We start from the raw sequence: 23,636 nt of genomic DNA on the forward strand, positions 1-23,636 counted from the left end.
AAATATATGTTTCATAAATTGTTAGGAAGAAAAATAAATAAAGGGAGGAGCAAGTTCTAAGCTAGTAACTGCAAGAGATGGACTAAATCCAGAGGCCTTGTAAAATGATAATTGAGCATTCATACCTAATTCTTATCATGAAGGTCTGCCAATAACCCCTGTGCAAGGCTGCAACATGTTGGCTATAGTTTTACATTGGAGGAGAAAATATTCATTCAATTATTTTAAAATGTAGCACTTCTTAGTGAGAGTTTGGAGTGATACAAGCATACATAGACTAGAGATATAACTGCACGTTCTTCCTCCTCTGGAATTGGCTGAAAACCGTTTTTGTAAAAATGAACAAAATCCCTAAAACTGTACATTAGGAATACTGTAGGTGCTGTCAGCCCAGAGTCTCATCTGGTTTCCCATGTGGCACCCAGCATAGCCCCGAATCTATTATATATCAGCTGCTTTTGCCCACATGATCTTTGACACATTAAAAAGAGCTTTTTAACCCTCTCTTCTTATGTGAACAGTCACCCATACTCAGAGGCGTAACTAGGGAAAACGGCGCCCGGGGCAAGCATTGAAATGGTGCCCCCCCGTGCCCCCCGCCCCCCAACATACTACATTATACTTAGGTTTTTCCTCACAAGTGCCCGCCAAGCCAGGCCACTGACTGGCCGCCAGGTGCCAGCAAAGCAATGGGGGGGCGCGGGGGGCGCGGAAGGGACAGCTCATGGGGGAGGGGGCGCCGACACACTCCCTTGACTGCTGCAGCGCTGCTGCACTGAGCAGGAAACATTTGTATTAACAAAAAAAAATTAAAAATTTTTTTTTTAAAATTTCATGGCGGCACCCCCCACGTGACCAGAAAAGATGGCGCCCAGGGCACGTGCCCGCCCTGCCCCCCTATAGTTACGCCTCTGCCCATACTGTGTCAGAGCCATTCTTTCTTTGTGTATTCTAACAGTTCACCACCACCACCCCCAACAAAGCACAAGATTCTCTAAATCCTTCCTTCCTTGTGAACATCAACTGAGACTCTAGTAGCTGAAAGAGAGATATGTCAGATTAGGAGAAAAATATGCCAAAGCCTGCCATGTTGTTTTTCAAATTGGAAAGTAGGTGTTAAAAGACATTTTCTCTGTGACTTGACTCATGAGTTGAACCAAAGTAGATAAACAATGTTGCTTGCCCTTCAGGCATTTCTCAGTTAAAAAGTATGACTTGTTAAAAATCATTTGCTGATCAATTTGACTGGGGCGTGGATAGGACTGTAAGAGTGTTGACCATAATGCTAATAACCATTGGATATATCCGAACTTCTCAGTCATTATCACTGCCGTATCAATGTTGGTGGTGGCTTGCAAAAACCGAGGTTCGTGCACAGGTTCAGTGCCATAGAGAGAGGAGTGGGGAGTGGGATGTTCTTTAAAAATTATGCAGTTGAGTTTCCTGCATTTGGGGAATTCACAGGGGTCAGCACACCTGGAGTGCAATGGATGAGCTTCACCCTGGGAAAACCACCGTCATGATCATGGTGTCTCCCATCCAGCTCCCTGCTGTGCGTGGGAACACAGTGTGGAAGAACATCTGTGCGTGCGTGGGTGCCATTTGTGTGGTCAGCATGGTGTTCCTAGAACAATGTCCGCTCAATTGTAGCTTGCCCCTGATCATAGTATAATCTTTTTGCACACTAGATTAAAGTCAGCGTGTACTTTTGTGATGCAGAATGCCGAAGATTATCTGTCCTAATTTGCATTAATCCTTCTTTCAGAAGTATTTTGCTTAGATATAGCAATAGCAATAGCACTTACATTTATATACCGCTTTATAGCCGGAGCTCTCTAAGCGGTTTACAATGATTTAGCATATTGCCCCCAACATTCTGGGTACTCATTTTACCGACCTCGGAAGGATGGAAGGCTGAGTCAACCTTGAGCCCCTGGGCAGAATCGAACTTGTGAAAGAAAAACAGTAAGAAAGAGGAACTCTAATTCATCCTAGGGACATCTTTTGGGACATCCCAGTGTCCTCCTGATGCTATCATGTGGGGTCTGAATGACAGCTTTACACGTGTTTCAAATGCTAGTTTAAACTAGTGTTTGTATGTGCATAGAGAGGTTAGTAGGATAAAACCCCTCCATATAATAAAGGGACACACCAGGATGGCATTGGGATATTGTGAAAGATGTCAGAATGGGTGCACGCTGGGCACATCCCCCTCTTAATCATATGGTCTGGGGAAATAACATCAGAGCCAGCCCTTTGATTTCAGCTCCTATGGAACAGCAGTTATCCTGCCATAGGATTTATAGTGCTTTCAAGTAGATATAGTGCTTCAAGTATAGTGCTTTCAAGTAGGCAGGAGAGCTGGTCTTGTGGTAGCAAACATGTCTTGTCCCTTTGGCTAAGCAGGGTCCACCCTGGTTGCATATGAATGGGAGACTTGATGTGTGAGCACTGCAAGATATTCCCCTCAGGGGATGGAGCCGCTCTGGGAAGAGCATCTAGGCTCCAAGTTCCCTCCCTGGCTTCTCCAAGATAGGGCTGAGAGATTCCTGACTGCAACCTTGGAGAAGCCGCTGCCAGTCTGTGAAGACAATACTGAGCTAGATGGACCTATGGTCTGACTCAGTATTTGGCAGCTTCCTATGTTACTATATCCCACTGTTTTTAAAAAATTGTTATGTCACTTTTTCTTTATATACACAAATGCCTTTATTTTCCATTCTTTGATTTAAAAAAAGAGGTGTTTGAACTAATGGTTTAGTACAATAATCCAAATGTTTCAGGTTAGTGAGCCAATAAACAAATATGAGGGATGAGTTAAAATATAATGGAACCTGGCTCTCTGTCCAAAGAGAGAAAAGGTTGTTTGTTTGTTCAATTTTTATTCTATCTTTCATAAGGCATTCATTTTGAGGTGAAAAACAGAAAATTAAGACACCCACAGTCCTACAGCTGCTATTTAGGAAACCAAAGGCAAGAACACAGTGACAGTGCTTAACATAATGGGCCATTTGGCCTTAAGTTGGGCTGGAACTCAAATGGCTACACCACACCTGCTAAAAATCAAAAACTTGTTTTATTGACTGATGGCTTAATTATGCCCTTTCACTAATATTCTATGCAGATTTCTTTTCAAATATAATGTAAATTCTATTTCCCTCCCTTTTTAGAACATCCTAGAACAGATTCAGAGTGGGAAAATAGTTTTGCCTTGAAAATGTTTCTCTTCCAGTTTGTCAATTTAAACAGTTCCATTTTCTACATTGCCTTTTTCCTTGGAAGGTGAGTTCATTTCAAATGAGTTAAGCAAGATGCACATCAGACTCCTAGGTGAAAATAACATTATCATTATGTATTAAATTGGTCTGCTGATGTCTGTGGCTTTGAGTACAGCCTAGAGTCAAAAGGTGCAATCAGAAGAAATAGGTTTTATTTTATTTTATGAAATTCTGTGACACTTTTCTTACCATAGGCAACCTAAGGTGGCTTACAATAATAATAAAATCATAATAATACAATTATTGTCAACAATAAAATACATAATCAACATAAATTACATATAGATAGCAAACCATCACCCCATACAAAACAGCATACATTGTATAGTATAACTGTGTTAGGATTAATTGACACTTCAACAAGTCTTTTTTTAAAAATGTTCATTTTGATTGTGAAGTAAATACATGGAAATACAGTTCATTCTAGACTTCTCATTTCTCTATATATTTGGGGTCGGGGGTGGGGGGGTGGCACTAAAGTCATACTTCACCTAGGGTGCAAAAAACGCTTCAGCCAGCCCTGCTTTTAAAAGAAAAAGGAAAAAAAGTTCAGTGTCCTCTTGGTTCCTCTGGCTGTTGGTACATCTTTGTGCCATTTTTCATAATCTACTTTACCTTCACTGTCCTCAGCTCCATTTGCCCACACTGTCATTTAATCTGATTAGCAGTAGACAGCTATATGACTTTAATTATGGGCCTTTGTGATGTCATCACATCAGATATAGCATTGTGATGTCACTGAAAAATCAAAAGGACTCAAATGCATTCACAAAGAGGCTATTCACATACGTGTGCAAAACCGGGCTAAGCCCAGTCTGCTTTTGCACGTGTGTGTGTACCACTGGGATTGGGCCTGATCCCAGTGGCACCATGGTGGCAAACCCACGTATGGAGCCTCCCTCTAAAATGAAGTTAAGGGAGCAAGTGCTCCCTTAACCTCATTTTTTTCAGTCATCTGTCGGCCGTGGATGCAAACAGTCTAGGCTAGCAGACCCTAGTGCTCTCAGGGAAAGGAGGGTGATTCCCCATAATGCACTGTGCAGTCATGTGGTACATTATAGGAACTCTGGAGGGTGATCCGTCTCAGCACCCCTACCCTCAGAGCTACTGGCACCAGCCAGTGTTCGGCTGGATGGGTGATCTGCCTGCCCAAGGAAGGGAAACTGCATCATCTGTGAGGTGGCAAGCTCTTCAGGGCTTCATTCCCACAAGCCCTATTGCCCTTGCTCACTGGTCGTGAGAAAGGGCTCAATGTGCATCAAAAGCTACTGAAGTTGGAGATAACTTAAGTAGCTTTTATGAAACATTTTCGAAAGCAATATCAAAACCAGGTAAATAGTTTCTAGCCCGCCCTAGGTTTCATGTATATTACAGTACTCTCACTAAATACATTTGATCATGAAATATTTCCACTTAGTCCAAATCCAAGTTGTAAACAGGTTTATCATTTTACAGATTTGCTGGACGTCCTGGAAAGTACAACAAACTTTTTAACAGATGGAGACTGGAAGAGGTAAAGCACCTTTGTTCATACTACTAGGTTTTCACATGCAAACCTCCATATTTTTTAGATTCATTTTCACATTTTCTTTTGTTTGTCACTCATGGGCCAAATAATTATGTCATCTGAAACTGTCAACTTCTCACTTGATAAAATATTGAAAATAATTTCGCATGATTTGAAGACAAGCAGCCAGTAGGGCCATTCACATGACCTTCTGGGCAAGCGGGAAGGCAGGGGGAAGGCTTCCCAAACCTTGCCCTCCCCCCAGATGATCTTTGCTTTGCTGGTGGCAGTGCACAGCATGTCACCAATTGATCAGCCCTGCTCTGTGCAGGGCGGATTGATATGAGGCCAGGACAGATTCACTCGGCCTCCACGAATCCCACAATGCACCACGTGACACACACAATGCATTGGAGTATCCCCCCAAGAGCAAGTAGCTGGGAGTAAGAGTAAGTAGCACACGAGCAAGTAGCCGGGGATAAGGGAGCACTCACTCCCTTAACCTCAGCTAAGAGCCGGGGTGAATAATGGATCTAGGCAATGCTGTCCTGCTGAGATTGGGCTGGATTCCAGCAGTTCTCACGTACAGCCTAAACCAGGCTAGGTGTCCCTAGTCCGGATTAGACTGCATATGCGAACAGCCTCTGGATATTAGCTTTCCTTTTCACCTTTAGCAAAGTCTTAAAATTATATGGATTTCCTATATAGATTTCTTAACAGTTTAAAATTATATGGATTTCCTGACAGCTTAAAAATAAAACTTGCTTTGTTCATTTGTATTTGTTCATTTGTGCTTTTTGAAGATGTACACCCCAATTCTGACCAAATGATCCTCAAAGATACAGTAATGTATACTAATGCTTCTTCTTTCAGTGTCATCCTAGTGGCTGCTTGATAGACCTCTGCCTGCAAATGGGTGTGATCATGGTTTTAAAACAAATGTGGAACAACTTCATGGAACTTGGCTACCCGTAAGTTCCGTTATTGGTACCATTATGATTCTAAAAATATTACAAGGCCTTTTCAGCTAGAGCAGGAAAAAAGCAAATGCTGTTTTGATACTGGTGTCAAAATATGGCATTTAATAATGAAGTTAAGAGCCCCATTAAACAAAGGCACAATTCATCCTTTCCTGCATGAGCAGCGCTCCATCGCTCAGGGATGGAGATCCCCATAGAGCGTAATGTACACCCAGAGTCCTTCAAATCGTTGCTAATCGGCGACAGCTTTTTAACTCATATTGGGCAGTGTTGCACCCCTTCTGAAAACTCAGGCTTGTGGTTTGGGTGCTCCTTCACATGGTTCTGTCACTGGATTCCTTGATGGCTGTGGTGAGGGGTGACTTTGCCTGGCTTCTGCTGGCACACTTGTTGCACCCATACCTTGAAAGAGCAAATTTGGTCTTGGTGACTCATGTTTGGTCATCTCAAGACTTGACTACTGCAACATGCTGCTTGTGGGGCTACTCTTGAAAAGTGTTTGGAAACTTCAGCTAGTGCACAATACAGAAGTTAGACTGCTGAGTGAACTGTATAATACTGATCCTGTACTATTCATTTCTGGAAACAATTCAAGGTATAGTTGATTATCTTTAAAGCCCTAGACAGCTTGGGCCCAAAGAACCTGAAGGACTGCCCCCACCCTCAAATAAACCTGCCTGCCCCCCTGAGCTCACCCAGGGTGGCTCTCTTGCATGCTTTTCATTTGCTGGAGGGACACTTAGTGAGTGCACATGAGAGGACCTTTCCTTCACAGCCCCCTGGTAATAGAATTCTCTGCCCAGGAGATGCTCTTTACCCCATAGCTGCATCCACCACCAGGTGAAAACACCTTTATTTAAGTTGCCATTTTACAAAAACAAATGAAGAGACAGACACAATGAATGGATTTAAATATGGCCACAACTTTATTTAACAGCAATATATAATTATCAGCCAACATGGCCTTGTTCAGGGATTAAGGTGGTATACCAGCCCTTCCTACAAACCAGTGGTGGTTGGCTTCTGCCACATTCTCCCTTGTATCCTCACTGGGCTAGGCTGCCTCAATCTACACAAACTTTTAACAGCTAAGCAGGCCAGCGGGGAAGCACAGGACCAAAACGGAAGCTTCTTTGAGCAGTGTAGGCATGCATTTCTAAGTCATACAACTTCACTCTGTAACACCACCAGGACTAGATTTTTTGTGTGCAGCAGCCCCAGGAAACACTGGTGTTAGGCTGCACAGTATGTCAGCAAATGTAGATAGAATGTAAAAGTGTTGATCATAACATGTGAACAAAGCTAATCAGTAGTGAGTGAGGATCTCCACATGAGCAGTGTGGAGAGCCTTATCTGGCACTGCAGGGAGAGTGGGCTTATCCCGCTCTCCCCACAGATGAGCAGGGAGCTGACTAGGGATGTGCAAAAGATTTCGGGCACAGATCGATCTGTGCCCAAAATGAGCAATTTCGGGCGATTCGGGGCCGAACCGAATCACCCTCGATGTCCCCTGATATTTTTTGGGGCCAAGCCGAATCACCTGAATTTCGGGGCCAAAAAATTTGGGTGATTCAGCTCATGACCAATTTTGGGGGATTTTTTGAAGTTTTAGTGACTTTGGGGCAGTTCGGGGGCATAGCATGGGATCTGGGCAAAAAGAGTGGGGTGGGGTGGTAGTGCCTAATGGGTGGAGGCTACCACCCCAATTTCAGGGGGATTGGGCAAAGGGCTGATTTTTGGGAAATTTCTGAATTTTCATGTCTTTGGGGCAGATTGGGGCAGAAATTGGGGCCTGGGGCAGAATAATGGGGTGGGGTGGTAGTGCCTAATGAGTGGAGGCTACCACCCCAATTTCAGGGGGATTGGGCAGAGGGCTGATTTTTTGGGAATTTTTGAAGTTTTGGTGTCTTTGGGGCAGATTGGGGGCAGAAAGTGGATCTGCCCCAAAAGAGTGGGGTGGGCTGGTAGATAGTGCCTAATGGGTGGAGGCTACCACCCATCCCCAATTTCAGAGTGATTGGGCAGAGGGCTGGATTTTGGTGAATTTCTGAGGTTTTTCTTCATAAGGTGCAGTGTGCTAGATTGATATTCATAGTAAATGAGAGTGTGAAAAAGTGAAAGTGGGGTCATGAGAGTTCTTTAGTTGAAAAAAATCTCATCTGCTATCATTGAAAGAGAATTCACACCTCAGAAAATAAGGGAAAACATCCCTTCAGAAAAACTTCTGAGGTGTGAATTCTCATTCAATGATAGCAAATGAGATTTTTTTTCAACTAAAGAACTCTCACGACCCCACTTTCACTTTTTCACACTCTCATTTACTATGAATATCAATCTAGCACACTGCACCTTATGAAGAAAAACCTCAGAAATTCACCAAAATCCAGCCCTCTGCCCAATCACTCTGAAATTGGGGATGGGTGGTAGCCTCCACCCATTAGGCAATACCACCCCACCCCACTATTCTGCCCCAGGCCCCAATTTCTGCCCCAATCTACCCCAAAGACATGAAAACTTCAGAAATTTCCCAAAAATCAGCCCTTTGCCCAATCCCCCTGAAATTGGGGTGGTAGCCTCCACCTATTAGGCACTACCACCCCACCCCACTCTTTTTGCCCAGATCCCATGCTATGCCCCCAAACTGCCCCAAAGTCACCAAAACTTCAAAAATTCCCCCAAAATCAGCCCTTTGCCCAATCCCCCTGAAATTGGGATGGTAGCTTCCACCCATTGGGCACTACCACCCCACCCCAAAATTTTGCCCCTGGGCCCTTTTCCCCCTGAATCAATTCATATTTGGATTAAATCCAAATCTGAACCGAATCAAGGGTGATTCAGGTGGCCCATATTCGGGCACAAAACAGAACAGGGGTGATTTGGTTCGGGTCCTGAACCGAATCGCCGAAAATCCGAATTGCACACCCCTAGAACTGACCCTGGGTGGCTGGATCGGCTGCCCATATGACTACCGGCTCCATCACAGAGCCAGTAGGGGTGGCGGGGATTGGGGGCTGCCCGAAAGTCCCAGGATGCTCTGTGCAAGTGTGTGAGGCATTCTGGGGAGGCCCCCGAGGCTGGACTGGGAGGCTACTTGTAGCCTCCCAGTTGGGGGTCTACTTGTGTGTCGCCACAGCGTGGAGGCACGCTGTGGTGGCACATGATCATAAAATTGGGTTAGCAGAGCACTCACTCCGCTAACCTTTTTTAAGGGGAAGAACTTAAGTGGACTAACCGCTGGGAGCTGCGTGGCTCCCGGTGGCTCCCAAAACTACAGGAAAGTGGGCTGGGCTCCCTTAGCTCACTTTCCTGTGGTTGTGAGAATAGCCTCAATATCTTTTGTAGATTTTTTTTTGTCAAAACACAGAACTACTTTGGGTTGGATTCCAATTAGTACTTTCTATTTGTGCAAGGGAGAAGAATGATTTTCACTAATCCACCCCCCGTCCCTCTGCAGCCCCCTATGTCCTGCCAAAAATATTTCTCTGAGGGTTGGAGAACCCTCAGGAGTGGATTTTCAGGTAAGCACAGGGGACAGCAGATGGAAGGGAGGACTGGTAAAAATCATTCCTCCCCTCTCATGCAAATGGATTGTTTCCCATTCATGGAAGTACTTGTTGGGATTCAAGCCTTGGCAGCTACTGTATATTATTATTATTATTATTATTATTATTAATTATTATTTATTCAATTTCTATACCACCCTTCCAAAAATTGCTCAGGACGGTTTACACAGTCATGAATGAAGAGGTATGGTTAAAAATAAATAAATCTAAGATTGTTTGCAAGGGCCATCAAATTTGTAGGGACTGTCTACAGCAGCAGAAATTTTCTACCCTAAGGAGACATGTGGAATGAGAGAATCCACCTGAGCCTAGGAGCAGAGTGCGAACTAAGACACTGAGTGATTGAATAGTTACTGCAAGCAATATCCTCGATTTCATGCTCTGTCTAATATAGGTTACTACAAAACTGGTGGTCACGACGCAAGATCAAGAAAGGAGGGCAGTTACTGGAGAATAAATTTTCTCTACCCCAGTGGGAAAAAGATTGGAATCTCCAGCCCATGAATCTCCATGGTCTGATGGATGAGTATTTGGAGATGGGTAAGCATACATATGGAGATGGCATGGAGCTTTGTGTCTTAACAGAAGATGGCAGGTTTGTGTAGTGCCACAGTGTTTCACATGGTCTTCCCTTTTCTAATCATGTGAAATTTCTTTCTAGTCTTACAGTTTGGCTTCACCACCATCTTTGTTGCTGCTTTCCCACTGGCACCTCTGCTGGCTTTGCTTAACAATATCATAGAAATTAGACTCGATGCCTATAAATTTGTTACACAGTGGCGGCGGCCTATGCCTGCAAGAGCAACAGATATAGGTGAGAAAAAGTGCTGTCATGTTCACAGTTTTTGTTACCTTAACATACTCTTTGCATTTTTCCTCTTTTTGTAAGTTACAGATATTATTAAATATTAGATATCAGCAGAAGTGATGTCATCATAATGATTAAGGGTGTATCTACAATACAGATATGTGCATATCAATCCAATGCATACTCAGAAATAAGTCCCACTGAATTCAGTGGAGCGTATTCTCAAGTAAGTAAGTAATAACCTTAGGAATTATAGTTCTATAAGAAGTTAGGGATTAATCATTAATCAAGGCATTGGGATATGGTATGATTGAGAGTGGAACAAGGACATGTATTATTGCTATTTTTTTAAAAAGCCATTCCACCTCCTTTCCTCTGCAAATGGAGTAGCAGGATCGTGGCCTTTCAGTATGTTGTCTATCAGTCTGTATTTGAAAATGTGTTTTATGCTTTTGCTAGAACAGCCAGTAGGGGGCACTGAAACAAGAGAATGCATGCAAATAGCTTCATTCTGATTTGGGGAATGCATGCAAATAGCTTCGTTCTGATTTGGGGAAGTATTCCATTAGTTTGCATTGTGTAGTTTGATGCAGATATATCATGAGCATTCATCAAGGAAAGCTTGAAATATTGAAGTTCCCTGCTTGAATAATGCTTGTGAGCACAATCAAGATGAATACAGGCCTGATCACAGCCTGCACCTCACATTAGCTACTCACAAAGGCTCAGATAAAAAAGTGCCTGCTGCCACTACGGTCATTGCCATTGCTCACTCTCCTTCACCTCCAGATGAAGTGCTTACTTTTGGTGCTAAGGGAGGTGTTTTATAGCTACTTCTCTCATAGACACAAATAAATCTTATGTAGATTTTACTAAAGCTTTACTCAGAAACAACCCCATTGTCTCCTTTCTCTTTCCCTCCCTTTTTGACTCCACCTCCCACACTCTCTACAGGATCCCTCACTGAGACAAACTTATTAGCAACACAACATAAAAGATTACTAGATAGAATATAACATAAGGCAAAGATGTTAGATGCTTCCGGAGCCTCAGCAACATCCTTTCTGGTGGGGATGGGCACTGATACTACCATTCCCAGCATCCCCAAATGAAACTGATGCTGCTTGCATTATTTCTATGGACCTTCTCCCAAGAAAATAGCATCCATTTTTCTCAAGGAGTGCTGGGCATGAGAGTCCTAGTCCCTGTCCTCACCAGAAAAAAAGGTAAGCACTTTGTTTTGGAATATATACAGAAACTCAACTCCATTTCAGGTTGAACATCAGAAATGATTCCACTTCAACTCTGATGTTGTGCTTTTTAAAGTCCCAAACTGTGATATCACCCTATTTCCTCCATTATAGTTGCATGCATTTCTGAGGACCATACTATAGATGAGACTTGAAGATGGCAGTGCACATTTTAAGAGGAGCTTGCCTGCCTTCCCATGCAGATGAATGGTGGCATCATTCCCTTTGCCATGCCATGTGCCCATACGAGTTGTTGCGTAGTGAAGCGAAACACTGGGAGTGGGAGGGCTTTCCCCTGATGCACCTCAGGGTGGCCACTCCTTCCCACACACACAGCTTGCTTCTGGAAATGGTGGTTGATCAGGGGAAGCTGTTTAACCCGGCAGCAGTCACCCAGATGATCGCCGGCCGAGGTTAAGAGAGCCCTGAGTTTGCTTAACCTTGGCTAACTGCCGGGTTAAAAAGTTGGGCTTGGCCCAGGGGCAAGAGAGCAACCTTGGCACTTCACACACACAGCGTTACCCAGGATGCACTGCCCTAGTCTGGGTTAGACTGCACGTGTGAATACCCTTCATGTGTTGTAAGCGCAATGGATGAATTTACAGACAGAATTTACATTTACATTTTTTATTTATTTTTATTTTTTTTCTAAAAATGAAAGGCATCTGTTTTCTAGACTCAGTTAAGATGAAGAACAAGATGGCAGGTCTGTTGGAAAACGGCAGTTTAATTTTATTTTTGGACTGGACAAAAGCTTCATCGAATGTGGATTGAAAGGGAATGCGTAAAAAACAGCCTTTTAGGTGTTTGCTGTTTTTATTTATTTATTATTATTATGCCTCTCCTAGGTATCTGGTATGGAATCCTCGAAGGAATAGGAGTCCTCGCTGTCATCACCAATGCTTTTGTTATCGCCATCACTTCAGACTATATTCCACGTTTTGTTTATGCATACAAATATGGACCTTGTGTCGATCAAGGATACAGACATGAAAAGTAATTATTCCCTTTTCTGTGTTCTTTTGCTGATGTACTTTTTATGTTATAGAAATTTGTCAACATAGCCTCTATTTTGTTTTACTTTTTGTATATTTGACTATTTTACTGCATCCATATTTGTTTAATATTTGTATTTTAACTCATTCTGCACATATATGTATTGTTCTTTTAGAGGATCCAAACTGACTGCATTAGAACGTGCACAGTAGGTTTAGCAATGCTCTGCATTATCCAATCCGTACATACAAAAACCTGCTAATTAAAGTGAAATTATATTTTCCTTTCAGAGTGTCTCATCTAAACTCAGACATGTTGATTGTATTTTTGTCAGATGCTGGAAAATATTATTTATTTATTTATCCGATTTCTATACCGCCCTTCCAGAAATGGCTCAGGGTGATTTACACAGAGAAATAATAAACAAATAAGATGGATCCCTGTCCCCAAAGGACTCACAATCTAAAAAGAAACCTAAGAGAGACACCATCAATAGTCACTGGAGGTACTGTGCTGGGGGTGGATAGGGCCAGTTACTCTCCCCCTGCTAAATAAAGAGAATCACCATGTTAAAATGCATCTCTTTGCCAAGTTAGTAGGGGAATGAATGAAATAGATGGAAAATGAATAGAATAGATGGAAAATTCAGATGATTTAATAACTTCATGTGCCCCAATAGTGAATAAGCTAGAAAGAACTGCTTTTGCATGCTCTCATTAGAAAAACAAAATATTATGCAAGAATACATGCATTCCATGCCCTTACGGGGTGGAACTACATGCAGCAGAATCATTTGAGCTGCTGCTGAACCCTTCAGCCCAGTCGCAAGTCTTCGCCAGCAGCACCCCAATGTGTAGCTGAACTTCCCTCCTGTCCAAATGTCATTATACGTAGGACTGGTTTGGATGATACTTCTTCCAACTGGCCCAGGCACACACAATGTGCATTCTTAATGTGTGTGGTTTAACTGGATGGAAAAGCATCCTCCTTACTGACCGGAGTGTTTTTCTACTGCCAGCCGTGGCAGCCCCACCAATGGTAGGCAACTATATGGATTTTCTAATAGCATGAAGTTCAGCCCACAGTCTACGAACACTCAAGAATATCTTCTGGACTGTGCCATATCCATCTGAGAAGGGCACACAAAGAGGGATGTTTTCCAGCTGTTTTTTATGTATGGAAATATTCTAAAGACTTCACAAAGCTTGCTCATGACTTTGTTTTTGAAGCATGTTTTCTTTTCCTACATGTGGAATGCTTATGTGTCAGGGAGTTAGTTATGTCAGGTAATATCATATGAACTTGGTCACCTGTGGACTCTAGTCTTATGTTCTATTTCTCCCATAATATAAACGTTAGAATTTTTGGTCCCTATAGTAATAAGTAAACTACTTTCCCACTCAAGATTAAAATAGAGTGGGCCATTTATAACAGCATTATAATTTATTGTACTTACTGATGAATACTATATAGAGTAATAGCTTTTAAGCTTGCAAAAGTCAATTTAAATCCATTTTAATAGAAGTGTTCTTTACATTTAACTGTTTAGTAAAATTCATGATAGGCAAAAGTCAATTTAAATCCATTTTAATACAAGTAGTTTTTCACATTTAACTGTTTAGTTAAAGTCATAATAAGCAAATCATTTAACCTTTTCTCTGGAGGCTTCATCATTGTTAATATTACAACTCCTCCAATGTCAATTGACAGTGTGTTTTCTTATTCTTTGACTTTGCAGTTACACATTTAATAGGTGGGTATGAGGGGACTATTGTTTAACATACAGAAAGCTTATTATGTTTTTTCTATTTCTGCTATTATACTAATGCTATTTCTTATATTTTTCAAACTCACACATCAGTCTCTTCTTCCCAAATCCTTTTTTCTTAGTCAATCTCCCACTTTCTTCACGAGAGATATATTCCCCAAATCCCCCTGAGTTTTTACTAGGATGAGAGAAATTAAAGCTGAGCTTCAGACCTAAGCCTAAACCTTAATCATTACTTCATTGAATGCTATCATTAGAAAGTGCTGGCACAGCCCTTGCTTAATTAATGTCTTATTTCTGTATTGAATGAGAATGAATTTTCTTTGCATTCCCACTTAGTCACCAAGCCCTTCAACGGAAGCAGAGCACACCTTGCTTTTAAGAATTTCTATTTGCTTTCTCACAAACTAACTTCAGTGACATTAAAATAAGTCCACTTGAGGAGATAACAGGCGAGGCTTCTTTTCCACACTCTTCTGTCCCCAAACATTCTCTCCAGTGAACCAGGGACCTAGTTCTAGTTGAACAAGGAAAGGGTGCCCACCAGCTGAGTAACAGCTTGCTCTCCACTCTCTCTCTCTCCAGCTTCTCCAAAGAAGAAGGTTGGTCATGTTTTCTCCCAGAGCTGATTCCAACCTTGCCTTGCCCCTGCTGTGAACTTTTTATTCTTCACAGATATGATACCCCAAATCCTCCTGCCACGTCTACACTTTTCACATATGTTCACTGGTACTTGCAGCCCCTCACACCCACGGCTCAGAAGCCACTTTTTCCTCCTTTCCTCTTCTTGTTCTTCTTGAAATGATCACAGCCAGTTATGAATAATAGGATACTTGGAAATAAAATCAGGGGTGATTAGATATTCCCATTGAATTCACGTGACATCACTCCGTATTGTTTACATCTACAGCATGATAAAATTATTCACCTGAAACATCCATCACAGATAGAACCTATTTATCATAAGCAAGCAACTCTTGCCAATGCAAAAGGCAATCTGTGTCTGACAAGCATTACATTAAGCGTGTAATGCTTAATGTAATGCCACTACGCCAGTGTGTTGTAGTGGTTATACTGCTGGACTAGGACCAGGGAGACCCGAGTTCAAATCCCCATTCAGCCATGAAACTAGCTGAGTGACTCTGGGCCAGTCTCCTCTCTCTCAGCCTAACCTATTTCACAGGGTTGTTGTGAAGAGAAACTTAAATATGTAGTATACCGTTCTGGGCTCCTTGGAGGAAGAGCGGGATATAAAATGTAAAAAATAAAAAGCAATCCCTATATGAGTTGATCATCTGAATCCACCCCTATAGAAGAGATGGAGAAAAATCATGATGTACTTCAGAAGCATGTTCTAGGATTAACAGGCCTCTGGGCATTGATAGTGTGGTGTGGCATGAAAGTAGACCAAATCCAGATCAAAAGGGAAGTCTCCATGAAATTTAGGAAGTTCCCACTGAATGTTGTATTTGTTAATATCTGAAATCGAATTATTTGCCAAATGGTTGTTTCAGCATCTGGGGCACCACATACGATGCCTCTTGCTGGTTTAAGGCCTTGCATGCATTTGCCAAACAGTACTGCTCATCAAAGGGAGCAGATCCCCTGATCCCCTTCCAGCTTATCCCAAAGCTGTCAGTGGTGGCAGCAGCATTCATCATTTCATGGCATTCATCTGTTGTGCAGGAGCATGCATGCAGCCCCGTGTTGTATGGGATCTCCTGTGCCAGTTAATCAGAATCTAGTGCATAAAGGTTGCTATGACTGCACTGCCATTTGACATAATAATTCAATTTGAGGAGACTTGCACACCTACAATCTGGCTCTCCATTGCTAAAGTTCAGTAGATGTATTTTATAGTATGGCGTTATTTATTTACTAGCTATAGCTTTTACTTTTGGACAAAGACCAAAATCTTACACGCAAACACACACACACACACACACACACACACACACGCACCTTTCTGTAAAGCATGAACTTCATTTTCAGTACTCAAATTTTTATGGTTCTCTTTCACTATAAATCCTGCTGTCCCATTTGGAAAATAAGGAATCTTCCCCACTCATCATTCACTAAAAATGTGACAGGCATGCTATAGCAATCATGGCATGCATTGGTTATGGCAAGAAAGATGATCGAAACATCCTTTGCATGCCCAATTCATGACAAACTCCTTTTTCAATGGAAAATATTGACTTGGTTTTCTCTTTATAGATGTTTGAGGGGATACGTCAACAGTAGCTTATCAATATTTGATCTGAGTGAGCTTGGCATGGGATATTCAGGATATTGCAGGTATGTATTATATAAGAACTAGCTAGGCAGGGCACAGAGCATCTGTGCCTCCAGCCAGCCCACCCACCGTCGCTTCCCCCCCTCCATGCCAGCATGCCCGGCTTTCTGGCTGACCGGCTGCTTCTGCCCCCCCCCACATGTTTTCTGGTGGGCTGACCAGCCCACTCCCTCTCCCCCCCACCCCATGCTTTCTGGCTTACGGGCCAGCCAGAAAGCTGGCCCACCACCTCCTCCCGCCCACTCCCGGTAGCAGCCATCCCCTGCTCCCAGGCCAGGCTGGCCCGCCGCTGCCTCCTGTTCCCAGCGGCAGTCCCGGCCAGGCCCAGCCCGCCATGGCCTCAATTGTCTCCCCAGCCCCGGTGGCTGGCCTGGCTCATCGCCACTACCATTATCTCTGTGTCCCCGTCGCTATCGCTCAGGTACCTGCTTTCGCAAGAGGAGAAATATATAGATAGATGTCTTCTTTTATTACATTGAAAGCATGATTCTGATTGGCCAGCATCCTGACTAACAAAATATAAGTGCTATGTGAGAGGTACCAGTGTTGCTGATGGACAACTAAGGCAGCACTGGTGCTCACACAGAAGGGAGTTCTCACAACCTCCCCTTCCCCTGGAATTATTCTGTGCCATCTGGAAATATGTCCCTGATAGTCACACAGCCCTCAGGGACATATTTTCAAGTGGCCCAGAGAGCTTCTGGGGAAAGGGGATGTCATCAAAATGTGCCATCTCCCCTATGTGAGTGCTGGTGTCATGTTAGTCTGCAACAACAGCAGCACTGCGCTTCTCAAGTAGCACTCACAGATCATTAGTCAGAATGTCAGCTGTTGTTTGACACAATTTCTGGTTCCTTAACTTGCTTTTTAACTGATTTGATTCACTGAATCAGCTTATCAGGCCTAGTATTGAGCTTAGCCCTACAAACATGACAGGAATACATAGGCATGGGGAATGGGACATTGAGAATGTCCTGTTGAATTTATTTTGCAATGAATCAAAGCAATTATTTGTATATTTGTTTATATGCATTATTTTATATTTATCTATTTATTTAAACCATATATTAATGTCCTGCCTTTCCAAGGCATGATACAAGTTACAACAATAAAAAATTAAATTGAATTAAATTAAAATCAAAGTCCAACAGAGCAAGAAAAGAACTCCAGTGAACTACAACAGAAGCAAATACATGTTAGAAGATCCAAAAGCCTTTCAGAAACGGCGGCCTTTAAATCCTCTCCTAAAGAAGAAAAATATGCTCTGGAACTCCTTGGAAATCATTCCTCAGCCTCAGAGAAGTTACAATAGGAGCTGCTCCTCATCACACATCCCCTCACTATGCCCTATATGGCATAGGCACATGACACAGCACCTGAAGTACACGTTATAAACAATACATGTTTCATATGGGAAAGGTAGTCTGTAAGAAATGTGGGACTCAAGGCCATTAAGTGTGGTCCATTTATGTCTAAAGCATAATTCATTTTCCACTTTCATTTCACTAGTTACAATAACTTTGTTATCCTGTTTTCTTGTATCTCTAAGCATTCGTAATTGTATGATTAAAGTCACTTCTTTGTTTTATGACCTTGATCACAAGCAGGAATGTATCTAGCCCATCCTTCAGACTATGTTGGTGGTTTTTATATCTGCTTCCATCTTCTTCCAAAACCTCGGCTAACATGTCGTAGCAATGACTGATATGCAGGATTCCAAGCAAAGCTTTTACCAAATGGCTTTCTTACCCTTTGTTTCTATTACAGGTATAGAGATTACAGAGCACCCCCCTGGAGTTCAACTCCTTATGAGTTCACCTTGCAGTTCTGGCATGTTCTAGCAGCTCGGCTGGCTTTCATTATAGTGTTTGAGGTCAGTTGGATTGGGAATTGAAAAATCAAGGCTATTTGAATGCCATATGAAATAGAGTAGATATGCAAAGTCTGTGTAAAGTTGCAGGACACAGACACCTATGTCCTGCAGGCTCGTGTGAGGTTCAGCTAGGACAAGTATAGAACTTGGTTTGGACAATGGTCATGGACTATAGCTCCCCAAATAGTTTGATGTGACCATTTGAGTGATGGAATACTCTGCTCCTAATTCTTTGCAAAAGCCTTGTGACCTCGATCTCAATGGGCTCACATACATCATGTAGAAAAATTTAGTATAGGCTTAGTGAGTTTGTACCGATAGAAATAATTTAACAAGTATTAAGATCCGTGCATCAAGCTGTGTTTCAAAGATAACTCATGCTAATAACCATTTATAGCTTTCATTAAATTAACAAACAAAAGACTAGAGTAACAAATGTTTAAATATATAGAAAAATAAGTTTAGTGTTAAGGCTCATATTCCAGTAAATTCCCCGGGGAACTAGCTTTAGGGAGCTTGCAGACAGGAGAACACAAGGCACTGCTGTTAATGTCAGTGCTGGTTTGGCTGAGCACTCGTCCAAGAGCAGTAGAATTTTGGCTTGGCAAAAGGGAGGAGGATTGCAGCCAAAATCAGTGGCATGCCATTACTTTCTTTAGTGAAGCTCTGGCCTTCACTAAAGAAAGTAATGAGGGTAGTTTTCCCACAGCAAAATATTTCTTGACCTTTGCAGATCTGTTTGCTGGCCTCTGGTGCCAATGATCCCTAGGGCCTGGAGGGAAGTACATATTTACCATACTCTGGCTACCATGGTTTGGAGGGCTTGAGAAGAACCAGGGGACTGCTTCCATCCCCCTACATGCATATTTTTTGGTTAAGGTTTTGGGTCTCTAACACATTTGTAGAAACTCTCCTAACTTACTGGATCTTCCATGCTTTCATGAGGATTCAGGAGATTGTAAATCAAATAACAACTATGCTGCCTGACTTCTAGATTAAGGAAGCATGCATGCAGTGCGCTACATTCCAGACTAAAGCAGCATGGACACTTGCCCAGGGAGCGGATATCCAATCTCCTCTTCCTTCTGAAGCATTCTGTGCCACCCAAAAATATGTCCCTAAGGGCTGTGTGACTCTTAGGGATATATTTTTGGGTAGCATAGAGTGCTTCAGAGGCAAGGGGAAATAAGTGCAAATAACACCACCACCACCACCACCACCGCAAGAGCACCTTTGCTGCTTTAGTCTGGAACACAGCATGCTGTATGCATATTTCCTTTGCTGCATATGCACCTTTAGTCTGGATGTCAGCACTAATAACAACAACCACAATAATAATATGTAATCAGTGAATTGCTATCTAAAGAGCATATTGTGAGACTCTAAGTAGAGCAGACCAGTGTAAGCAGTTTGAAGTTACATGTGCTTTCTTGTTTATTTCCAGCACCTGGTTTTTGGAATAAAATCCTTCATTGCCTACCTAATCCCAGACATGCCCAAAGACTTATGTGACAGGATGAGGAGGGAGAAATACTTAGTTCAGGAAATGATGTATGAGGCCGAACTAGAGCATTTGCAGAGCGAGCGGAAAAAGAATGGCAAACAGTATCACCATGAATGGCCTTAGTTGGTTTGGAACAGCAGTAACAACATTAATATCAGAACTGACAGCTCTGAGTGCAACCTGAAGTGAGGCAGAGGAATCAAGCTGTGTATATATGCTGCTGTTGGGAAAATATGATCAAGCTTCGTTATGAACTGGAAAAACCTTGTTACAAACAGGAGACAAACAACCATATCCTATTAATGGTCTGTCCTCAAGATGGAGTACTGAAGAATGAGTGCTAATTCAGCTGAAATCACTAGAAGGCGTGAATTCGCTGGGCACCATGTCACAAGATAAAATGAGTTTGTGAAAGATTCCACAGCATAATGGAAAACAAAAATCTAATCCTTGTAAACCTTTCGTAAGGGCATGACTTTTTTTAAAAAAGATGTGTTTACCCAAGCTTTTAATTGCTCAAAAGAAATTGTATTGCCTATGACAATATCAAGCAAGATTAAGTGTTGCCTTTGTGGCCAAAAATTGATGCATTAACAGTCCTTCAGGCTTCCAGTTTTGTCAGGTTTGTCCTAGTCTCTTGCTGAGATTGTGGATGTGGCTCTGCCCTTTAAAAGGGATACCAGCCTGTTTGATATTTACTATGCAGTTTGATGTTTGCACAACACTTCTTGTTTGTCTTTATAATTCATAAAAACATTCTCTACATTCAAAGAAATACCAATTTCACTTGAAGACTGAAGGCTGGGACCCAGAGATCCTTTTCTTCATTAAGGAAACTGGCTTCTGCAAGAGGATTAACTGTTTGCCTTATGCAGGTATCTTGTGTGAGGAAAATCACATTGCATCCAGAAAATCTCAGCTGCATGCATGCAGAAGCCTTTTTCACACAGTTAATTGTGCACATTATTTAGGGCCTGCTGTACATCTGCCCAAGTGGTATACTTTTGTGGTTGCTGCTTGCATCCCTCCAGATGCTGGCTTATACTATTGCACTGCCCTTGATGCAGCACTAATTGGAAAAAGCATTGTTGTATTTTCAATTGTTATACTCAATTAATATTCAATGTGCAAATTTCCCCGTACCGCTAAAATGAACAGTCCTATCCATGCTCTAATGTGACATGCAGAAGTATAACTGTTGCTAGTATCTTCTCTTTGAGATACTTGGATTTTTAAATATTTCGCAAAACTGTCTACTTGAAATGTCTTCATGTATTGCAAAGCATTTCATCCTAAGAAGCCACTTTTATCACTTACCTTATACAAGCTCCTGTTTATGCGGAAGATAAAGCATAACATCATGACTCCTTTCCTTTCCAAGGAAAAACAGCACTATATCTAAAGCACCGTCTCCCCCCCCATAAAATCAAAGCATGAAAATAGGTGTATGCACAGTATTCAGTCTTCCCCAATGTTATGCCTTCTTAAGAATATATTTTTTAATTCCTTCAGAACAGTACATGTTCTTGCAATGATTTGTAGGGATGTGCAAATTGATTTGGGTACAAATTCGATTTGTACCCGAATCTAGCTGATTTGGGTGATTTGGAGAAAAAACAAGTCACCCTTGTGGTCCATTGGCTAGATTCGGGTGCAAATTGAATCACACGTGATTTGATTCGAATTGATTTGAGATTCGTATCCCTCCTATTAATTCCAGATTCCCAGCTTTCAGTTTAAAAAAAAAAAAAAAGCTCAGCTCTAGCCCTTGCAGAAGTGGAGTTATGGAGCAAAATGTGTGGTCACTATTTTTCAAGTGTTTGGATTCTTTGGTGTATTATAACTTCCCCTCAATTAATCCCTATGAGGATTCATTGGACACCTTCATTTCTTCTGTACATTTGACTGACTTTTTGACAGTGCCAACTGTCAACTGCCATGTGCCAGCTACACCCCACTCCCACCTGCAAGGCATTGAGGTACTACTCAGATTATGTTCTAGGATTTTTTCCAAGTGTTAAGGCCCTTTGGTGTCTAACAACATTTCCTCATAAGGAATCCCTATGAGGATTCATTACACACTAAAGAGTCTAAACACCTCAAAAATTCCTAAAATATAAGCTGAGTACCCAGTGGCTTGTGGTTTGCGGGGTAATTGGAACATGGGATGCCACTCATTCCCCACCCCCAACTGTAAAGCAGTGGGTCAAAATGAACAGAAGAAATGAAGTTGTGTAATGAAGACACCAAAGAATCTAAACATTTCAAAAATACCTAAAAAAAATAAACTGAGTACCCCAGTGTGTGTGTATGGTGGGAGGGTCTAGTTGAAACATAGCTGTTGAAAGTTGGCACTGTCCAATGATAGTCAAAATGAACAGAAGAAAGGAAGGAGTATAATGGATCCTCATAGGGATTCATTATGAAGAAAAGTTATTAGACACCAAAGAATCTAAACATTTCAATATTCCTAAAAATTAAAATGAGTACCCCAGTACTTTGCAGGTGGGGGTGTGAGGGTGGGGTGTAATTGGCACATGGCAGTTGACAGTTGGCACTGTCCAGTGACAGCCACAATGAACAGAAGAAATGAAGGTGTGCAATGAATCCTCATAGGGATTCATCATGAGGAAAGGTTATTATACACCAAAGAATCCAAACACTTGAAAAATAATGACTGCACATTTTGCTCCATTACTCCACTTCTACAAGGGTAAGAGCTTAGCTTTTTAAAGAAAAAATGAAAGCTGAGATCCATGTTAGGGTTAGGATATGGCAATTTCAAATCCCCATTGTTTCCTATGGCAGAAGTGTTCAAAATCAGTAAAAACTAAAAAAAAAAACAACCATTGAAAATCAAACAAGTGTCCCACTGCCTTGAAAATTGGGTGGTAGGTGACACCCATGCAGCCCTATCCACCAACCAAATTTCATGCCCCTAGGACCTTATTAAGTGGTCCAAATTGGTCTGTATCCAAATTGAATTGAAGCAAATACAAATAAAATCTGTGGTGATTTGAGGGAGTAGATTTGGACACAAAACAAATTAGGGGTGATTTGTTTGGGGCACAAATCGAATCAAAAAATTGATTTGTGCACATCCCTAATGATTTGTACTTTGATTCTCACATACCTGCAGCAGAGAACAATAGGCTTTGTGGTATTTAATTCATGATTATTCTAATAATGATATTACTCAATAAAGTTCTTTGTTACCAATATTTCAAAATGTGGAAGAAATGAAGCACTAAACTAAAACAAGTGTGCAGGATTCACTTGTACTTGGGGGACCAAAATGTTCCTGGTTTTGCTTTTGTAAAAATTTCAGGTGTAGAAATCTTTCTTATTTATAACAACCAAAGTAAATTTAAACCATTTTTTTCCACTTTCCAAGACTCACATTATTATAAAACAAAGCACAGTAGTGATAACAAATGTATATTTTTGCATGAACCTTGGGATGAAAGCTGTAGTTTAAAGAAACAGATATAATATTTACAGGGAATATGTATCACTTTCAGTTTGAATCATGAGTGTTCTAATTATGATGTATTTGCCATTGTTCTAATACCACAGAAAGTTTTCTTACTGTGTTTCTGTCATATAGTTAATGTTTTCTATAATGACAATCTAGTTTATATCAGAATTCCATTTTTATATATGGGCACCCTAATCCAGTGGTTGCTTGTGCATATCAGTGCTTCAGTGTACCCAGACTGCTCCAGCCATGGGGTTTTCTGTACTTTTCCAAAGAGGCAAGCCCAACAAATCAAAATTTTGATGCTCATGCCCTCTGTTGAAGTGAATGGAAAA

The 23,636-nt window shown here is 41.7% G+C and overlaps 1 protein-coding gene and 1 pseudogene across 6 annotated transcripts in view; one reads left to right on the forward strand and one right to left on the reverse strand.

The window, feature by feature from the left end:
* ANO3 (anoctamin 3) overlaps positions 1-22,442 on the forward strand; it is a 291,826-nt gene extending 269,384 nt beyond the window's left edge. For all 6 annotated transcript variants that reach the window (XM_053283690.1, XM_053283691.1, XM_053283692.1 and 3 more), the window contains 9 exons: positions 3,171-3,282; positions 4,734-4,791; positions 5,659-5,756; positions 9,723-9,868; positions 9,990-10,142; positions 12,235-12,382; positions 16,368-16,448; positions 18,214-18,319; positions 19,764-22,442. In XM_053283690.1, the coding sequence (XP_053139665.1) occupies positions 3,171-3,282; positions 4,734-4,791; positions 5,659-5,756; positions 9,723-9,868; positions 9,990-10,142; positions 12,235-12,382; positions 16,368-16,448; positions 18,214-18,319; positions 19,764-19,946 (1,085 nt within the window). In that variant the 3' untranslated portion in view covers positions 19,947-22,442. The remainder of the gene's footprint in view (positions 1-3,170; positions 3,283-4,733; positions 4,792-5,658; positions 5,757-9,722; positions 9,869-9,989; positions 10,143-12,234; positions 12,383-16,367; positions 16,449-18,213; positions 18,320-19,763) is intronic.
* LOC128341422 (uncharacterized) lies at positions 1,415-1,551 on the reverse strand (annotated as a pseudogene).
* Positions 22,443-23,636: the final 1,194 nt, after the last annotated feature.

Source organism: Hemicordylus capensis, chromosome 1 (genome assembly GCF_027244095.1).
Source record: "Hemicordylus capensis ecotype Gifberg chromosome 1, rHemCap1.1.pri, whole genome shotgun sequence".
NCBI classification, from domain to species: Eukaryota; Metazoa; Chordata; class Lepidosauria; order Squamata; family Cordylidae; genus Hemicordylus; species Hemicordylus capensis.